Source organism: Stegastes partitus, unplaced genomic scaffold (assembly GCF_000690725.1).
Source record: "Stegastes partitus isolate 25-593 unplaced genomic scaffold, Stegastes_partitus-1.0.2 Scaffold259, whole genome shotgun sequence".
NCBI lineage: Eukaryota > Metazoa > Chordata > Actinopteri > Pomacentridae > Stegastes > Stegastes partitus.
In genome coordinates this window covers 515,779-533,820 of record NW_007577990.1, presented here as the reverse complement: position 1 = coordinate 533,820, position 18,042 = coordinate 515,779, and the positions used below count along the sequence as shown (strand labels likewise).

The 18,042-nt window shown below is 43.2% G+C and overlaps 1 protein-coding gene across 1 annotated transcript in view; it reads right to left on the bottom strand.

The window, feature by feature from the left end:
* The window catches only part of roraa (RAR-related orphan receptor A, paralog a), a 180,636-nt gene that overhangs the window by 50,013 nt on the left and 112,581 nt on the right, over positions 1-18,042 (bottom strand). Inside the window, exon 2 of the mRNA XM_008282142.1 lies at positions 9,903-9,932. Within this exon, the coding sequence (XP_008280364.1) occupies positions 9,903-9,932 (30 nt within the window). The remainder of the gene's footprint in view (positions 1-9,902; positions 9,933-18,042) is intronic.

The following is an 18,042-nucleotide window of genomic DNA, read 5'->3' as shown; positions in this document are numbered from 1 at the left end:
CAGAGGTAAAGAGAGCTCATCAGCACCGCTGGAGTGCTATCATACATCTCACAGAACAATTTTTCAATAGATCAATAGAAATCAGATTTAACAATGAATTGCACTGCATCTCTTTTGTGTGAGGCTGCCCTTGGGGACAGAAAGGAAAGGGATAGGAGGATAGACAGAGAAGGAGCGAAAGGGAACGAGGAGAGGAGATTATCGCAGGCATGGCAGCCTGTGTGAGAGGCTTAGCTTGGCTAGGCAGGGAGGTGGAACCCTGTGAATTCTAATGAACTGGCAAGACTCCCCCAAAACCAGCTCCATCTCCATGGCAGGAGGACGATAGGAGGGAAGGAGGAGGTGATTAGGAAGGCGCAGCCCCTCCACGGCAAACCAAACAGAGCAGGTCATTTTCCCTGTGATAATTATGGCTATAACCAGGCATGAGGGATTGGTAATGGACCTGCTTATTCTTCATGCCCTGCAAAGGCAACCACTGAGCCTGTCAAGGGGAAAAAGCATGATGATGTGTCTTTTTTTTCTGTTAGTAGGGTGACTCTGGTAAGAGTTGCAATGGCTGTTGAAAAGGGCAGCAGGGGAACTTGGCCTTTGAGGGAGAAGTTAACGAATGAACTTCATTATTGAGGAGCATACCAGGGAGACCCCCTGGAGTGTGTGATGTATTACCCAGCGTCAAACTTACACACTCCCCCAACATCACCAGTATAGCCCGACATCGGCTCTGGGGGGGAGGTAGGTGTGTAAACTAAAATAGTTTAACCTTCTGGCTTAAGGCTCAAAGAAAAGAAGACAACAGAGAGACAAAACTGACGTACAAGATGTGCAACAAAAAAGTTGTTTTCTGAGTGGAAAAAAAAAAATGGAAGTGTCTAAATCGCTCAGTGTTTTCTCTTCTTTTGGGCTGAACAGTTTCATAGTTATTGTAACTCCAGAAACACCAAAGTGAATAATGAGGTGGTGCCTTTTCCTGTGACTGCTCAGTGTAGAAAACCCCTCCGAAGAAAACAGTTTTAGCTTAAACTAACACATATTTAATGTTCGCTTGGTGACTTCAGGTGGTCCAGTGAGGCTCTCCAGATCAACGCAATGAAGATTACTCTCATTTATTAAAAAAAGCAGCTCTGTTCAAGCATGAAAGTAACTTTTCCTAAGTTCTGTGTGCCTTATAAAAAAAAAAATATAAAAAAAACAAGCGACCCACCGGAGGGACTAATGTTTTCCTCAAGATTGAGGGAGATCTTCAGGCTATGCGTGATGTGCACCACTTAGCCTTCCCCCTTCCCCTCTTCCACCGGGCCTGGATGGAGTTTCTCTACGGTGGACGGGACGAAGGATCTCTTTACTGCGCGCACTCTCAACACTTTTACTCTTGACTTATGAGGATGCCATGGGTGCAGGGGAGTGATTCATCACTGGATGTGTTCCTCTTGCACCCTCACACATTAGTAATGTGGTCCGCTGAGGAGGAGTCCTGTCATCAGTCTGTACCTGGACCCTCTGAACAAGGTAGGTCAACAGGAGGCAGCAGCGGCTGGCCCACTTTTAGTCTTTCACAGCACCTTTAAGTTTCCTCCAGCTCTGCCACAGCTGAGCCTGACGGACACACTGAGACCAGCTTGGTCAAGGGGAGCCACTGCCCTGGTAGTGTAAGCGCTGTGCTCGCTGTATCTATTGACTCAGTGAACCTTGTCCTCCAAGAGCCCATGCACAGCGGGCCAAACAAAACTTGGTGAGAGGTAAAAGCGAGGGGGGAAACAGTATCTTCATTCAAAATTTTTTACAGAGTCCACAAAGACAAAAAAAAAAAAAAAGTGGAAAAACAAACAAGATATGAGTCATAGTTTGGATGAAAAGTTCCCAGACTTATCCATCTGAAACTGCCTGAGGGAATTTCATCACAAGACTCCCTAGTCTTCTGTAATACAGCCGCAACAAAATAACACATGATTGTCTGTTCTTTCACAAAATATAGAGCCACTTTAAGTCAGCATAAGCCTTTGACCTTAACATTGCAGGTAATGCACATTTAAATACCTACCTCAGTATTCATGTTTGTCATTTTACTTGTGAAGATTAGGTGTAAAAAGGCTATTTGAAACCAAAACACAGGATTAAGGGATAATGCTGCTCTGTGTCTTGTGAGTCGACCTTGATTCTGTAATCCAGCACAATACTGGAGAACAGCATATTTCTCGCTCTTGTACATTCAATACTCTCACTGTAGAACAGCTCACTCTGATGTAATGGCACAAGGATAATGGCACCATGCTGAAAGAGAAAGTAATCTGAATTAAGCGGAACTTCATTGTAATATCTGTGTAATAGAACTGGAAATAGTATTACAAGATTTGCACAAAGAAAAATATTATTGACAGCACTTTTATATTGATTAGGTGTGAAAGGAGGCTACATGAAAGCGGGAGCTGACTTACAGGTAAGAGGGAAGAATAAATAGGGAAAAAAAACAACATGAATTGTTTTGAGTTACCCGCATTTTAATGATCACGGTGAGGAATGAACTTGATCTTTAAAACCTGCAGTCAACCGTAGTGCTATTAAGGGCCGTGCCACTTAATCAGAGGGGACGCCAATTTAGCAAGGAGCTAACTATGCAGGAGAGACCCTCCGTGGCATCAAACACATTATAGAGCGTCGTGTCACCTGACTCCCGCGTCGCTACGAACCGTATACATGTTCTCCTCTCTTCTCCCAATCTGCTTTATTTTCCTGACTCCATATCTCCTTACCTGTTTTTTTTTTTCCCTTCTCTTTCCCTTCACCGTACCGCAGACACAGTAGAATGAAAACCTGCCTTTGATGTCTGGGATCCTATAATGCTGAGCAGTAGAAATCCGCATGCCTGTTATCTGCAGAATCTTAATGATGACGGCTAACTTCACAATGGGTTAACCACATCTCTCTGTTCTCGCACTGCACACCCACAGAAACACAAATTAATAGCAACGCGGAAAAAACAGCATTTCTCTAATAAAGCAGATTCAACAAAATGGGCACAATGCGATCAGCACAAATGTCAATGTATAATATCACCGAAAGCTTTTGTGAGCACGTCTGCTTTCTTCTTTGTGTGTGTAACTTCTGTTTCTACTTTAGTTTCTGAACAGAGTGGCATCATTTTTTTTTTTTGTTTTTTTGTTTTCTCCCCCGGAAAGATATGATCCTCACTTCAAATTATCTAATTCGGTTTCAGCACACATTTGATCAGTATGCAGTTTGTTGTGTTTTGTCCCAACATATTTTCTTCTTTGATGCACTGCGATGATTATTATTGATCTTCAAATAGTGCACACACCATTAGACATTTCAAAAGAATTATTTTGCCGAGGACACCTTGCTCATTATTCAACAACATTTTAGGAATTAAATTATACACAAGTGTTGCTTATCATAATTTGTGCATAATATTGTCGAGTTTTCATGCTCTAAAAAAAAAAAAAAGCACAACGGAAGGATTCAGACGACACGTGTATTTAATTCGAGCCGCTCCGATTTTGTATAATTTGTCTCAAATGATCATTAATTTCTGAATTGAAGCAACCTGATGATGGCACAAGGACGTATAATTACGGACCCCATCTTAAAGCTTCCCCATCAGCATCAGTCAGGATCATATCTGGAGGAGCTCCATGACCTCCGCCTCTGTCGCCCTCCATGAATCAAACCTTTCATTACATGCTGACACTCTTGTCCTGTGCCGAATGTGTGTACACCATGGGAAAGTGATGAGGCATCGGAAACCTGATGAGAGACGGATAACCTGCGCTTGTGCAAAGGCTGGCCGACTGTGTGCGGCGGCGGCGAGCGTGAGGCCAGCCGTGCCCTCCCAGCCATGCCAACTGCTTCGCCTGGCAGCAGCCACCATCTCAGCGCAGCCCTCGCTCCCTGGCCCCTTTCACCTGAGGCGGCAGACAGCCGGCATAAGAGAAATCGCCTGCAGCAGATGGGGCCACTTACTTTGGCTGGCCCATCCAAGCATTGTGTCCTTGTCACATGTCACTTACTCTTGTTTTCTGGTCTGACAACACTTCAAGACAGGGCCTTTCAGTTTTGCGTGAGACACAAAAGGGACAGGGTGAGGAAAAGCTGACGAGGTCTCTCTTCACTCCGGCTCAAATTCTCTGAAAGAGCCGGCACCAAGAGAAGAACCAGATTAAGCGCCAACAAAAGCGGAGCACCCCCCCAGCCCCACAAAAACCTGTCTTGCACCCCTACGGCTCCCCTCACTACTCTCCGCCTTATAAAACACCCTGGGCCCCTTGGAGGTGATAAAAGGAAGAGTCCTTACCCACAGAAACTTATGCAAAGAAAGTGCATGTACAAAAGGCCATTTGCAATTTTTACAAAATGGCAGACATAATGCTTTTACTGAAAAATGAGGACCTGCCATATTGAGTTGGAGAGGAAAAGACATGGCAGGAGAGGAAAAATAGAGAAAAATCATGTTGGCCTGGTTTACGACAAATAGATAGCTCTATTGATTTCCCTTTTACAGTGGCTGTCCATCCCTCACTGTTGTGATTACACTGACCTACTTCAGAAAAAAAAAAAAAAATAGCCGTCTATTATAGATTAAACCAAAATGTCCAAAAAGAAAATACTCCTTTTGTGGAACAAACAAATAGAGTAAGATGAAACATAACCTACAGTACAGACGGAGAAAAAGATTGTGTCAATTTAAGCATTCAATGTTGCTCTGGGAGAAGAGGAAACAACCGGTTCTAGTACCACGCTGGGAATCAAATAACTTTCCACAGAAAGCGCGGCTGTGCGTTGCGGGGCCCTGCGTTGTCAATTTCAGTTTTAACAAAAATCCAACAACATTACAATGATTGCAATCAAAATAAAAATAAAAAAAAACAACTGAAGTTTAAACATCACAATGCTAAATTGTTACAAACTTGGAATAATGTTTGGTAAGAGTAAAATGTGTTTGATGATAGTCTACTGTACAGAATGTGGTGCTGCATTGTGATTTTTTATTTTATTTTTTACTGTAACACACTACAGCAGCGTTGTATGTTTTGTGCTGATGATTCCTTTGTGTCTGTGTGTATTGCTGCGTGTGTGTGTGTGTGTGTGTGTGTGTGTGTGCGAGTGCTCGTCCTGCTCCGCTATGTCTGTGCTGTGCGTCTCACTAGACTATCTCTCTGCGCGTAGCTCAGGGGACTCTGGCTGGCTGATCTTCATTATCAGCCCTAGCTTAACAATGTACTGGATGCACTTCCCACATGAGTGCAACTAACAAATCCCCACAGAGCTGAATCAAGGCAACAATGTGATGAAATACCTTCAAACAACCACTGAGCATGGAACACTGAGCTATGCAGAGACAACTCACACTGCCCCGGGCGATTCCACAGGAGTGCGCCTGTTGCCAAGCAAAATTAGACAGCAACTGGGACATATTATTCTCCTAAATTGGCAATGTACAGCACTATTAAGGACCATAAATCTCATGTTTGATTAACTGCAAATACCTCGACTCGCACAGCCAGTGCATTAACATTCTACGGCTCAGACATCCAAGCAGGATCCGTCGTGTCATTTAATAGCAAAAGAAGATGCTTTACAAGGAAAAAAAAGCTGTCATTTTGACATGTTAACATAGAGAACATTATTGGGATTAATAAGGCTGTTGTTTCAAAAACATCTACCAGAATACTTTTATGAGTGTTCTGTAAAGGGGGGAAAAAAAAAAGGCACGAAGTCTACAAACTCCGGCTTTATAACTTTGAGTGAGCCTCAATGAGTGATATAATTTCACTCCAACTCTGCTCTCTGCATTTCTGAGGCGGTACAGAAGAATCTAAATCATCTGGTTCCTTTAAAACAGATTGGTTGTACTATTAGTATGTGAGTGCACATCACTGACGAGAGAAACTCAATACAAGCTGCGAGCAAATAAATGAAGATGCAGGAGCGAGGCCATGTTTCTCAATCAGTGTAAGAAGTCTGTCACCACAATGGAGATAAATACAGGGTGAAAAAAAACAAAAAAAAACTGGGGCTCTCCGAAAATGCATCCGTAGACTGAAGGGAGGAAACTTCGTCTGTCTCCTTTTCTCTTTTTTCCCGGAGTTACATTTGTACTACTGCCTCCCTCTGGCCACTCTATTCCCAATCTATATCCAGACACACACTTCACATACTGCACATGAAGACAGGGGACTGGCAAAACGAGGCAAGCGAGTGTGAAATATAATGGAATCAAATACAATAACACGGCGTGAATGGTGCTTGAATAATAATGTTTGTGATGCTGATGTTTTTTTTCAGTTTTGACTAAGACCACCAGAGAGGGGCAAATTCAGCTCTCCAGTGGTTTTTGAGAATGCAGTTTTTGGTCTTGCTGTATCGCATTTTATTACACTGTTGTGTTGTTTCTTTTATTTAGACATATTAGCATATTTGTTGTTTTATCTTGCATGTTTCGTCTGCTCTTTTGTTTTGTAACTTGATGCGCAGATCTTTGTCTTGTTTTATGTAATGGTTCGAACAGTCAGTAGACAATCAGTATATTGTACATTTACAGCTGCAAAAGAGAGAGCGAGCGAGGATTAGCTTGAGGTAATCAGGAGATCTGCACCGTTCGAGGAAGAGCATCCTGGCTACATGACCTGTGTGTGCATGCGTTAGCTAGTTCTCTGCTATTCGAGCTGCGAGACCGAGTCCCAGACTGCTGATGGTAGATTAGAGGTGAGACGTCTAATCTCAGTGTAATCAGCTGCTGCATCTGAGCCTCCGCTCCACACCAACTCTCTCAACAGGTCCAAACAGAAACTCATCTCGCAGCAGCGCAGCCCTGCTGAGGTAGGAGAAGGTGACGGTGTGTATCTGGTGTCCACCATCGAAGTAAAAAAAAGAAAAACTACAATACAAAATTGAAGTCCTAGCCCTTTAACTGTAGCCTCCTCTTGACGTGGGCAGTTTGAGAGATACATCAACTGCTGCTAAAACTACATATAACAGAGCATATGTAAAACTGTCAAGGCAATGTACAGGAAAACCACAGCTGACTTCTTGCTGAGAATCACAGCCTTGTGGTTAAAAGTAAGTGCTGGCAAGGGGGCTGCCCCTTCTGGGGGAAATGAAGAAAGAAGGGGAGACAGATAAAGAGAAGAGAGGGTGCAGCCTCAGACAATAAATCTATCTAAGTCGTGAACGGGGGAAGAGGACATCACAGCCGTCGGCACAATGATATAAGTATCTGTTTTCATCAAGAATACTTCACCTTCTGATGGCTTAATGATTAGTGAATTTGGGTAGATGGAAGAGGGAAGCGAAGGAGAGGAGAGGAGAGGAGAGGAGAGGAGAGGAGAGGAGAGGAAAGATTAGAGAAGAAGAAAAATAAACTCTCTGGACATCTTTGTATCTTGCTGGCTGTACCTCGGAGCCAGCTGGTATCTTCCTCTGTTGTTATACGATCGACCTCTGGACCGTTTTGGAGGGCGGTTCATGTTCTGTGCTCCTCCATCGTGGTAATGTGGCTGAAATGAATGAAAATACTGTCCTCCTCCTCCTCCTCCTCCTCTGTGTCCTCCTGTTTCCCACAGTCTCTCCCTGTTGTCAAACTGACCTCTTCTTTCCTCTCCTCTCTCCCTCCATCCTCGTTCATGTCGATGGCCTCCCGTTGTCTCTCCTCTTCCTCCCCTCCAGCCCTCATCACCACCTGGAGGCCGACCTGAGGGACAGAAACGGGACGCTGTGCTTCTGTGATGTTCAAAAACACTGAAACCTCTCAATCAGCTCTAGATTCACTGATGTGAAGTGGGCTGGGCTTTAATGAAAAAAAAGTGACTGAATAACATCCACACAGTCCATATGAAGCAGTTCAAACATTTCCTTCAATATGTGGCCGATGTAGTCATTAACCCACAGTAACCATTTGAACTGTAAAACCCACCGACAACTCAGACGCATCATGTTCCGACTGTTTTTGCTGCTTGATACAAGANAGGAGAGGAGAGGAGAGGAGAGGAGAGGAGAGGAGAGGAGTCTGCCAGTGAACAGCTGCCCCTGTAATTTATATTGATGAGGGGACTGGCATGGCGGGGAGCTTCCAGCAGTTTGATCACTCAGGCAGAGTGGGGAGTTAGTCAGAGACACAGCCCATCCCTGTGGTCTGGGTTGGACTGGGAAGACCTCCTAAACACACACACACAGAAACTAATATACCTGCGCACACACACACACATACAAGCCAAGATTGCCAAGCTCACATTACAAGTGGCGGTGTGTAGCGGGGAAGCCAATGTTTTCACTCCGAGAACAGAAATAGATCCACAGCCTGGCTATAACCATGTAGGGCAGAGACATCTCCCTCATTATTACTCCAGCAGCCATATAATCACCAGGCTTCTCTGAAAAAGACCTTCCCTCCACATTCTCAATGACCATTAACTGGCCCTTGAACTTTTTCTTGTGCACACAGCTCTGACGAGGCTCTATAGCCGCTTCCTGTCTGTGAGGCACAGCAATCAACTACTTGTTAAGAGGCTTTACTTTGATTTCCTCACATGGACAAGATTTGAATATTTCTCACTGAAATGAGACAGCGTAGTCCAGTCTCTGCCCAGAGCTTTGAACCCAAGACTCCTAAATCATGCTCTTTGATTTGAGCCCCCTTCTAGTGTAGAGGTGCTTAGCGCCGCACTAATTAAGATAGTGGGGCGGTGGATGGTGGGTCAAAGCATTTCTGTTCTACCTTGAAGATATCCTGACACAAACACGAACATTCTCACACACACATCAAAAAAAATATCATAGCCCCTCCAGACAAGCAAATAGCAGAACACACAATCACGCTGCTGTTTTGACGGGGCTGTTTGAGCAAGGTAGAGCTGTCTAACATTGAAGATCATATCCTTTGCCCTGCTGTCTGATGTAAGAAAGAGCCAGAGTGTTTTACAGGGAGAGATGCAGCCTCTCACAATCTGAAACACTCCGACCGCTCTTACAGAAAAGCCCTCTGGCCTTCCCTCTCCACAAGTTTCATCAGAGTGATCAGAGCGAAAGGATAGCCTTCAGGGCTAGTTTCTTCCATTCACACAGTGGGGTACGATCACACACATATGGATGTACACGCATACACAGACACACTGCAGAACACTACACAAAAGTGTTTTTACATGCCTTTTCGATTGCACTTCACATGTGTCAAACTACAGTACAAATCTCTTGGAAATCATTGATTTCTACAGGTTGGACTGTTCATCAATTCTTAATGAACAGGCTGAAATTGAAAAGGCAGCGGCTGTGAGAAAAGGCAAAGCCTGTGCACTATTGTTGTAGTGCACAAAGAAAGCCTTGTATCTCACGTGTGAGACATGTGTCACGCACTGTGTCTGTATCTTTCAATTTTAGTGATAAGATCTGTTCTTGAAGAATACAAGCTCTGGTAGTTAATGCAGCCTCAGAGGTTACAAACCACCACACAACACCACATCCGTGTTGTTCAGCTGCAAGGCCTTGCAGAAAACAAAGAGGTGCTTCACCACACTGCCTGCTTCAAATGTGCATGATTATCAAACAGTCATAAGACTGCATAGCATTTTAATTTCCTCTCTGGGGTTATCATCATATTCTCCCCAGTATGGAGATGGAAAAATACAAAACAGAGAAAGTGGATGGCATAGATCTAATTGAAGGTATTGATTTATTACTGTACTAGTCAGGCGATGATGAAAAAGAGTCAACATAGATACAAACATAAAGATGTTATCATTTCTACTGTATAAGAGGCGTGGGGAATTTGTTTTTTTTGTTTTTTTCTTCACATTTTCACATCATAAGATTTGCTTTGGAATTAAATGACATGGTTACTGCTTTAAAATTGTAGAGGAATAAAAACCAGATAAATAGAAAGTGTTAGTACTTACAAGTATGTGTCTTCTTTGTTACTGAGATACCTGCAAAGAGAAAACAAATAAACATGAGATAATATACAAAAAAACCAAATGTAAAACACTCGCAATTTACACGTGGCTCTGCTTATAACTGGCTGATGCTGATGGTGGCGATGAAGAAGGAAAAACCCTGCGTCCCAACACACTGCGACTGACCAAGGTCAATTAGGTGGCAGGCCCCTGGTAATTATGTGTGTGGGCTGGTGTCTCACTTACGGCCATGCTACAGCAACATCTGACAAGGTGGTTAAAACTCTGTATTTTCTGCAGGCAGTAAATTAAAAAAAAAAAAAATTGAACTAAAACAAACAACATTTGGAATGCTAATGTGTTGCGTAGCCTCACTGATTGGAGCACGAGCACATGACTAAACCTGTGGCCCCGAGGGAGACGGAGGCACTTTGACCTTAATTTTAGTTAGTTAATCCTTTATTTAAACTGGTAGTCTCAGGGAGAACAGGGCAGTGTACAAAAGAATTATTTGAAAGCATAAGAAAAACACGCAATTTAAATACAAATGCAGGTCAGAAGATTAATAATTATACACAACATTTAAAATTGTTGCCGTAAAGGAGGATTTTGTACATGATTTGTATTATTTAAAACTGATTTTTGAAAGTTTGGATTGAACACATGGAACATCCAAAGTTAAAAATTGTTGTCTTGTGTGACCTGATCAGAGGTCAAAGGCGGATTTTCAAGAATTGTCTTATGAAGTAGATAATGTGTGACACAACCCCGCTTTTAAAAAAATAAAATAAAAGTAAGAGAGAGATGGTTAATTTTTAATTTTTAATTTTTTGGGCAACACTCCCTCTGGATTACACCGGTCTCACAGAAAACATATTTGTTGTCACAGTAGTGGTGGAGAAGTTCTGTAAATCTATACAACAGATACAAGCACTGATGCATGTACAGTCATGCTTACAAAACAAGTGGCCAGTCTGACCAGTGTGAGTAAGACCTGGCTAGACTGGAAGTGGGTGCGTACTGATATTGCTCATACTGCCCATCCTCACCCCTTCAGGTATTGGCTCATCAAATGAGACACTTTGGTTTTTGCTGTGGCTATGGCTGCGTCTCCCGCCTGCAACATCGGTCTAATGCCCCAGGAGCCTGACGCGGACAAGTGCACAGCCAGCCGAGGTCCCCGGCGGCCCGTTGGATGCTCATGCTTTGCAGGACGAGAGCACACTAATAGATCCCACTTGTCATGCGGAAGCAATGGCTAATTTTTCTACAGCTTGCATTTGAAACTCGGGGGACGGCAAGTTGACATGATTCAATAACTCTCTGTGAAAAAGGCGTCTGGCCAGAGATAACAATGTTTCAGACACGTTTGAGGGGAAACGAGTCAAAGAGCAACGAGGGGGAAAACAAATAAGCCCTTCAGTCTCCTATAGACATACACAGAGAAACACATAACTGATATCAACTCCACAGAGCAGAAAGAAGGAAAAAAAGAGTCACCTAGGGGCCAGCAGTCTGTGATGGAGCTCTAGGATTGTTCCAGTGCTCAGGGCCAAACGCTTCTGTTCTGTTCTGTCCAACTGTGACATTACGCAAGGAGAAAATAAGCAGTAATCCAGTCTTAATTCTACACTTCAATCAAGTGACATGGAAGCCAGCACGAGCTGATGGTCCATTAAAGACCGGCGGTGTCAAGGTGCTGCAACGCAAGGCGGCTGTAAAAGGCTGTATTAAGCAGTTAACTGGCTCTCTGTTTTGATGGGTGAGACAACTTCTCAGAAGATGCGAGGAACATAGCTGGTGCGTTCAGTGGAAACTGTATTAAAAGGAAATAGAAAACAGGCAGCTTATTTTTTTTTTTTCCTGGCTTTTGTCAGACCACACATTGCAGACCAATAAAACAGAAGTCCTCCAACCACAGCTTTCAACAGGTCAGTCAGTTACACATGAGATATCATTTAATGGAGCTGTACTTCATTACATATTAAATGTATATAACATAGAGAAGGTTCAAAAAGTTTCTGCCTGTTGCTTCCATCTGTTATACTCTGAAGTTTTAATAAAAGTGCCGTTGTCTGACCAGAGATTTTAAAGTTAAATATAAACTTTTCACTTTACAAAATGTTTATGTCAGAGAGAGCTAAAGACAGATAAGTCTGTGTAAGAATGTGAATACAATATATGTGTGTGTTTGCACCCAGTGTTGGCAACCCAGACCACAATGATAAAGTTCACAAGCTGCTCTGCTGCCACTGGCTGCTTTGAAGTCAAGTTGAGAAGTAATGATTCATCTGGAACTATGAATGCCTTCGTTTCGATACCTCGTTTTATCAACTGTACAAAAGCAGTTGCGGAAACGACTAATCATTTTTCTTTAATCCTTAAATATTCAAATTAATACACTGAAGACTACCATGAACTCCATGTACTAGTGGAGTAATTCTGAGACTCAGTAAATGTCTCTTGGTCCACTATAGCAAACACTTTAAATCTCAAAGCTTGTTAAAGTCAAATCTATGTAAAGAGGTATGTTTATTGTAAAAGTACCTTGGGGAATTTTTTAGCATAAACAAACAGTTTACTTTATTGGATTTTTTGGAAATTTCTCAGTGCAACATATTGTGTGTACGATCAGGGCCTAAAAGAACAAGTTGAATGAATTTACTACCTCATGAAAACCTGCCCTGTTTAAATTATACACTGATTACCTTCTTCCGCTCCTTTTTTTACCCACATTACAACCTGTTAGGGCGTTTTATTGGCTCCAGCTGACAATATGCAGCTAACCTCTGCAGTCAGCACAAACGTGTACGACATAACCCCCATGCTTTCTGTTTGACCTCGTGTAAGCAGTACAAAGAACCGTTTAACAAATCATTAGGACCGTCACCATAATGAAATTTTAGTTGATAATCAATCGTTGCACAAATCATTGCGACTAAAGATTTAATTGTCTTTTCCTGTTCATTTTATTGCTCTATTAGTTTTAGATTAGTGGTCTTAGCACCTTTGGCTGCCACCTTTTAGCTGCAAATCCGATAAATCACCTCCTCCAAGTTATTAGGCTCTCCTTTTTCATTTGGCTTAAAACCAAAATGTGCCCACAGCAGTGCTGTGCTTTTTGGCTGTGCAACTAAATCAATGATGTTAACGTCAATAGATGTTCATCAAAATGCAGTTAATCATATATTAGACGTTAAGCACCTTTAGATAAACACTTTATTGCTGTTGTAGAAGAAGAGGCCGCAAACAGTGTGGAAACAGTGACTTACGTAATATGTTTTTGTTAGTTTCATCCCTCCTTTTTTAAACTGATGAATGGAACATTTCTGACAATTAAGCAAAAATGATCACAGTCAGCCCAAGCAACTGGAACCAGGTGACTGCGTAATAACTGTGACAGGCCTACAAATCATTTCTCCACAGTCACAGTAGTGGTCAGTGACTCCACAGCGTACCATCAGCAGGTTTGTCGTTAAGTCAACAAAACCAGATGCACAGGAAGAAATAAAAGGGGAAAAAAACCCATACATGGAACATAAATAGCAAGTTCCAAGAAATACAGAAACAGCCAACGCAGCAGAGCTTGCATTGAACTGCACTGAAACCGTGTGCGTAATAAGCGGCCCGCCGTCAACCGTCCATCTCCCACCAACCAAATCCCAAACACCTCGTGATAAGGAAACTATCCTCTTTTTCAAATATGTTCTAAGGTGCAGAGGAGAAACCATTACTGTATTTTAGCAATGGCTTATCTGGTCTGTTGCTATGCAGGTTAGAAGAAGCAGGAGGGGTGGTTAGTGGGCCCACTTCCTCCTCTATGTGTCATTCAGAGCCCTGTGATTGGAGGTGGCAAGGAGAAGGGGCCACAAAGCCAATGAATGAGTCAGGCGGTGAGAAAGAAGGAGTTAGCTCTGGGCACTGACATTGGCAATGCCTGCCAGCTCCTGTCTTCTCCACTGGATGGCAGGTTCAGAGGTCAGTCTGGAGGTGAAGCTCTCCTTGGCTGACAAACAGGCTACTATAAACATGCTTACAGCCTGAGAACCGCCTTTTATAAGCATCGACGCGCTTTGCGGGCATTAACAGAAATTAAAGTTAAAAGACGAGCCTGCTATCTGTACGGAGTTGCAGCTGAATTCTAATTTCTACATTACCATTTGTCACAATGGAAGGAGGGACAGTTGTCACTGCGTGGCCTTTGATCAGTCATATTTTCACTCGCATCGGTAAACAATTCAGCACATGTTCTCATGAGACACTGCCTATGCTATAGAGGAAGAGAGTTACTGTGCAGGCGACTGGAGGTTAACCTCCACCACATCTATCTGCAGGGGGGGCACACATCCTGTAAACATGCCACTTAGACAGGAGGAGAGTGAGTCTGGGGTTTGGCAGCCACAGTGCTGCAGCCGGCTGTGGAGCACGGTGCCATCGCCGGCGACTCAAAGTGACAGCACTGTAATGAAGTCTGAGGCACACGGCAGGCTGTACGTCATAATTTCAGGTTCCTTAAAGCCTGACAGGGAATGATTATCATGGATGGTTATTGTCACCCTGCCTCCCTGGTAGACGAGGCGTGCTCTGGGTTGTTGCACCGTGACATTCAAAGTTACAGTCTCCTTCATATAATGGAGCTGTCCTCTCAGCGCGCTAATGGGAGCGATCCATTTAACCTGTGCCAGAAACACACAGACGAGGAAGTTCCTAATGCGAGGCCTCTCCCGTGGGGACGTCACACTCCCCCCCTGGCTGCTCCCTTCCTGCTGCTTGATTCATTGACTGGCGCTCCTCACTTATCCTCATTCACTGTTCAGTCTGGGGAGACAGGGAGGCTCGCTTCCTGCTGCCTGCTCCACATGCCACTGCTGCACGCCCACCGCACACAAGGACACAGTCGGCGCAACAGACCCAATTGCGGGAAGAGCCAGCGAGGGTCCAATGAGGGACTGGCTAGACACCTACTGGAATTACGGGTCAATACCACAGGCCTTGGGAATGCTAACAGTACCCAGCCTCTGCAGTTAATTAGTTAATAAGGCCTCTCAGATACAAAACATCGGACAATAATGGAAGGTTTGCTTATTGTCCTAATGATGGCAGCTGTACGGGACTGTTAATTTTAGGCTACTCCTGAGGTTGCTGGTTAATAATGGTGGCTTAGCCGTGGTCATCTTAGGAATGATAGATGTAACCACATTCAGCAGTCCATCTTTTGACTGCTGTCGCCTGCCCGACTAACAGATTGCTGTTAGATTCCTGAGAGAAAATAATTAGAAAAAATTAATGTGCTTCTCTTCTTAGCCATCACAAAGCTCCAAAAAGCAGTTCCAGTTGCTTTTCATTGATGTATGATGCTGTACAATTAAGGAATTCAACACAGCACAACTTCAGGTTGGATAGAGACTTGAACATTTAGTATTTGACTTGTTTAGATAGTGTTTAAAGTAAATCAGGTATTTATTAAAAGAAGGAAGAAAAACTCTCAGTACAAACTATTGCAGTGGGAAAGACAATGTAAAGTCAGATAAAGTACAAAGCAATGATGCAAGGTTGCTCTTGCATTAATGCTCATCTCATCAAAAGTCACAAAATATGATGGATGAGCTGATTCAAGGACCTCTGTGCTGTTCTTTGGCAGTCTTCGCGAAGGCCAAGTTTCATACACAAAGTCGTTTAAACAATCCTCCTTTTTGCTGTGACACACTTAGACTTATTAGCTATTATACAGCTACAAACTATACATGCAAAAATTTAATGATTAAAAAAGCACAATGATTCTAATCAGCTGCCCCCTAATATACTAAAACACTTAATCCATGGAGAGGCCAACTCTCTGGGGAGGCTCAAAGAAAAATGACTTCTCTGTCTCCAGGCGCTGTTATTTCTGGTCATTTCTAATTGGTTTTAACTAAAAGCAACCACTCTGAGACTCCACAGGTTACTCCAATGCATCGCTATGGAATTGTCTGCAAATAGAAGATATACATCCAAATTAGTTTTAGAGGACACCACAATTGTCTTTCAGAAGACGAAAGAAGAAAGGTCAGGAAAAAATAAAAGGATACATGCCTTACTGAGAGAGGCAAGAAGGTGGAAGATCCCAGTGGAAGAGCGACATTATCAGGGTGACCCTGAGATCAAAGAAACCCTGGCTGACTTGAGGCACCTCAATCCCTACAAATGTCTCCCAGGTTCATGTACAACATCTCCTCGAGTTCAGTTCTGCATTGCTGGGCCTGTAAGTCTCCAGGTGAGTCCTCAGTGCTGTTTGGTGGCTCGTGAATTATACATTGCAGCAGAGGAATTGACGTGGCCCAGGAGGGCCGAGAAACAGCAGGCATGGCTGGGAGGCAGACTGAAGACTCTGACGGAATTTTAATTGTACCACAGGGAACACTGCGATAAGTGCTATTGTTATTGGTAAGACACCGCTGCACAGGTTCACTTAGCTGAGAGATTAAGAAAATGACAGGATCCGAAAATGACTCTGCTGTACAATGTCCAGGGCTCTAACACGGCACCGACCTTATGGTTAATGTCTGTTCTGAGATCAGTGTATCACATCAGTGTTAAAACTAACATTTATGACTGTGATGTGTCTGGTATTTATGTACGGCATGCACGGTGAAGCAAAAAAGATGCAGGAAACATCTACAAACTGCAAAAGGAAGCGCTCAATCAGAAACCACTGAGGCATTCCATTCAGATGTATTGTGGTGTGATTCAGTGCAGTACTGCAGGTGAAAAGCCAAAATGGTTGAGTTTCTGCTGCTCTGATGTTGTTCACTCTGATCCTGGCTCTCGCTGTACTTTACAGTAATTCTTGTCTGAGTGCGAGCTGCTCCCAGGGGGCCTGATGGATGCAGGAATGCCCTGGGCACTGGTCAAAGACAGGCCAGGAGCACAGGCAGGCCTCTGTGTACTCTCTGCACTGGCGGTTCCCAGCCCAGCGGTAATCTCCCAGTGATCCAGCCTCAACCACACATGAAACCCAATAGCCTTTCAGCCCGCACAATAAATAAAGACAAACCACATTCAGCAGACCACCCTGGCTTACTTTACTATTACTGAGCTACACTGAACAGCGTGGATAGACCACCACTGGCTGTGTTTACACACTTATATATGAAGGCTTTAACTACATAGGTTTTAAATAGACATTTTGTCAGAAAGACAGTTATTTCAAATGGTGTAATTACATAAAAAAAACATCACCTAGACTTTTCTGTATTTTTTTTTATTTACACAGTGTATACAGAAAGCTACATCACAATATTACAGTGTTGAGCTTTCTCTGTCTGCGTACTAGACAACAGTTACGTTCCCCAGAGACAACACTTGTGAATTTCTATTCACATTACAATATATTACCTTAGTCCTACACAGGTTGAAATCTAAAGAGGGAGTACAATTACCTACAGCTCCTGGGGCAAACACTCCAGTTATGCACTTTTTACAATAATGGGTTGTAAGAGTTATACAGTTGGCCAATAGAGATGTGCCCCCTTGGGTTAACCTATTCAGAAGAGTTTAAATATTCATGAAACGCAGCATACTGCTGTTAAATAAAGATAATCTCAGATCTCGTTTGTTTGAAATTGCTTGTTTTCACTTGTTTTGTTTTCCTCTGTCTTCGGTTTCTATGCACGGTTGCAAAGGATGATTCACAGGCCACCTACTTCAGGAAACCACAGCGGTAGACTGTCTTCACCAAATGTATATGTCACTTCAACAGATGAAGCATTGTTCAAGATCTGTTTATTCAACTCCCTTGTCCATGCTTGCTATGCATTTCATATCATCTAAAGAATAGCAGTTGTAATAGAGGGGATTAGAATAGGTGAGTTGATATGTGCTCTGACAGTTAGTGACAATGTGTTACCAGAGCTGCCCGGGACTGTCAATAGACGGTGCACACAAGATTGCTTGTATAACCACCTAGGGGGAGAAAAGACTAGAGCTCTGATGACAAACTAATGTCAGCTAATATCAGCTCTGTAAAGGCTGACTCAGAAATATACAGGAAACCTTTCATTACCATCACTCATTCAGTCTCAATTCTCATCCAGTACAGTACACTTGTCTAATGAACAAGGGTCTATGGGGAAGGATCACTCTATGCGAGTGTGTTGGAAGTCAA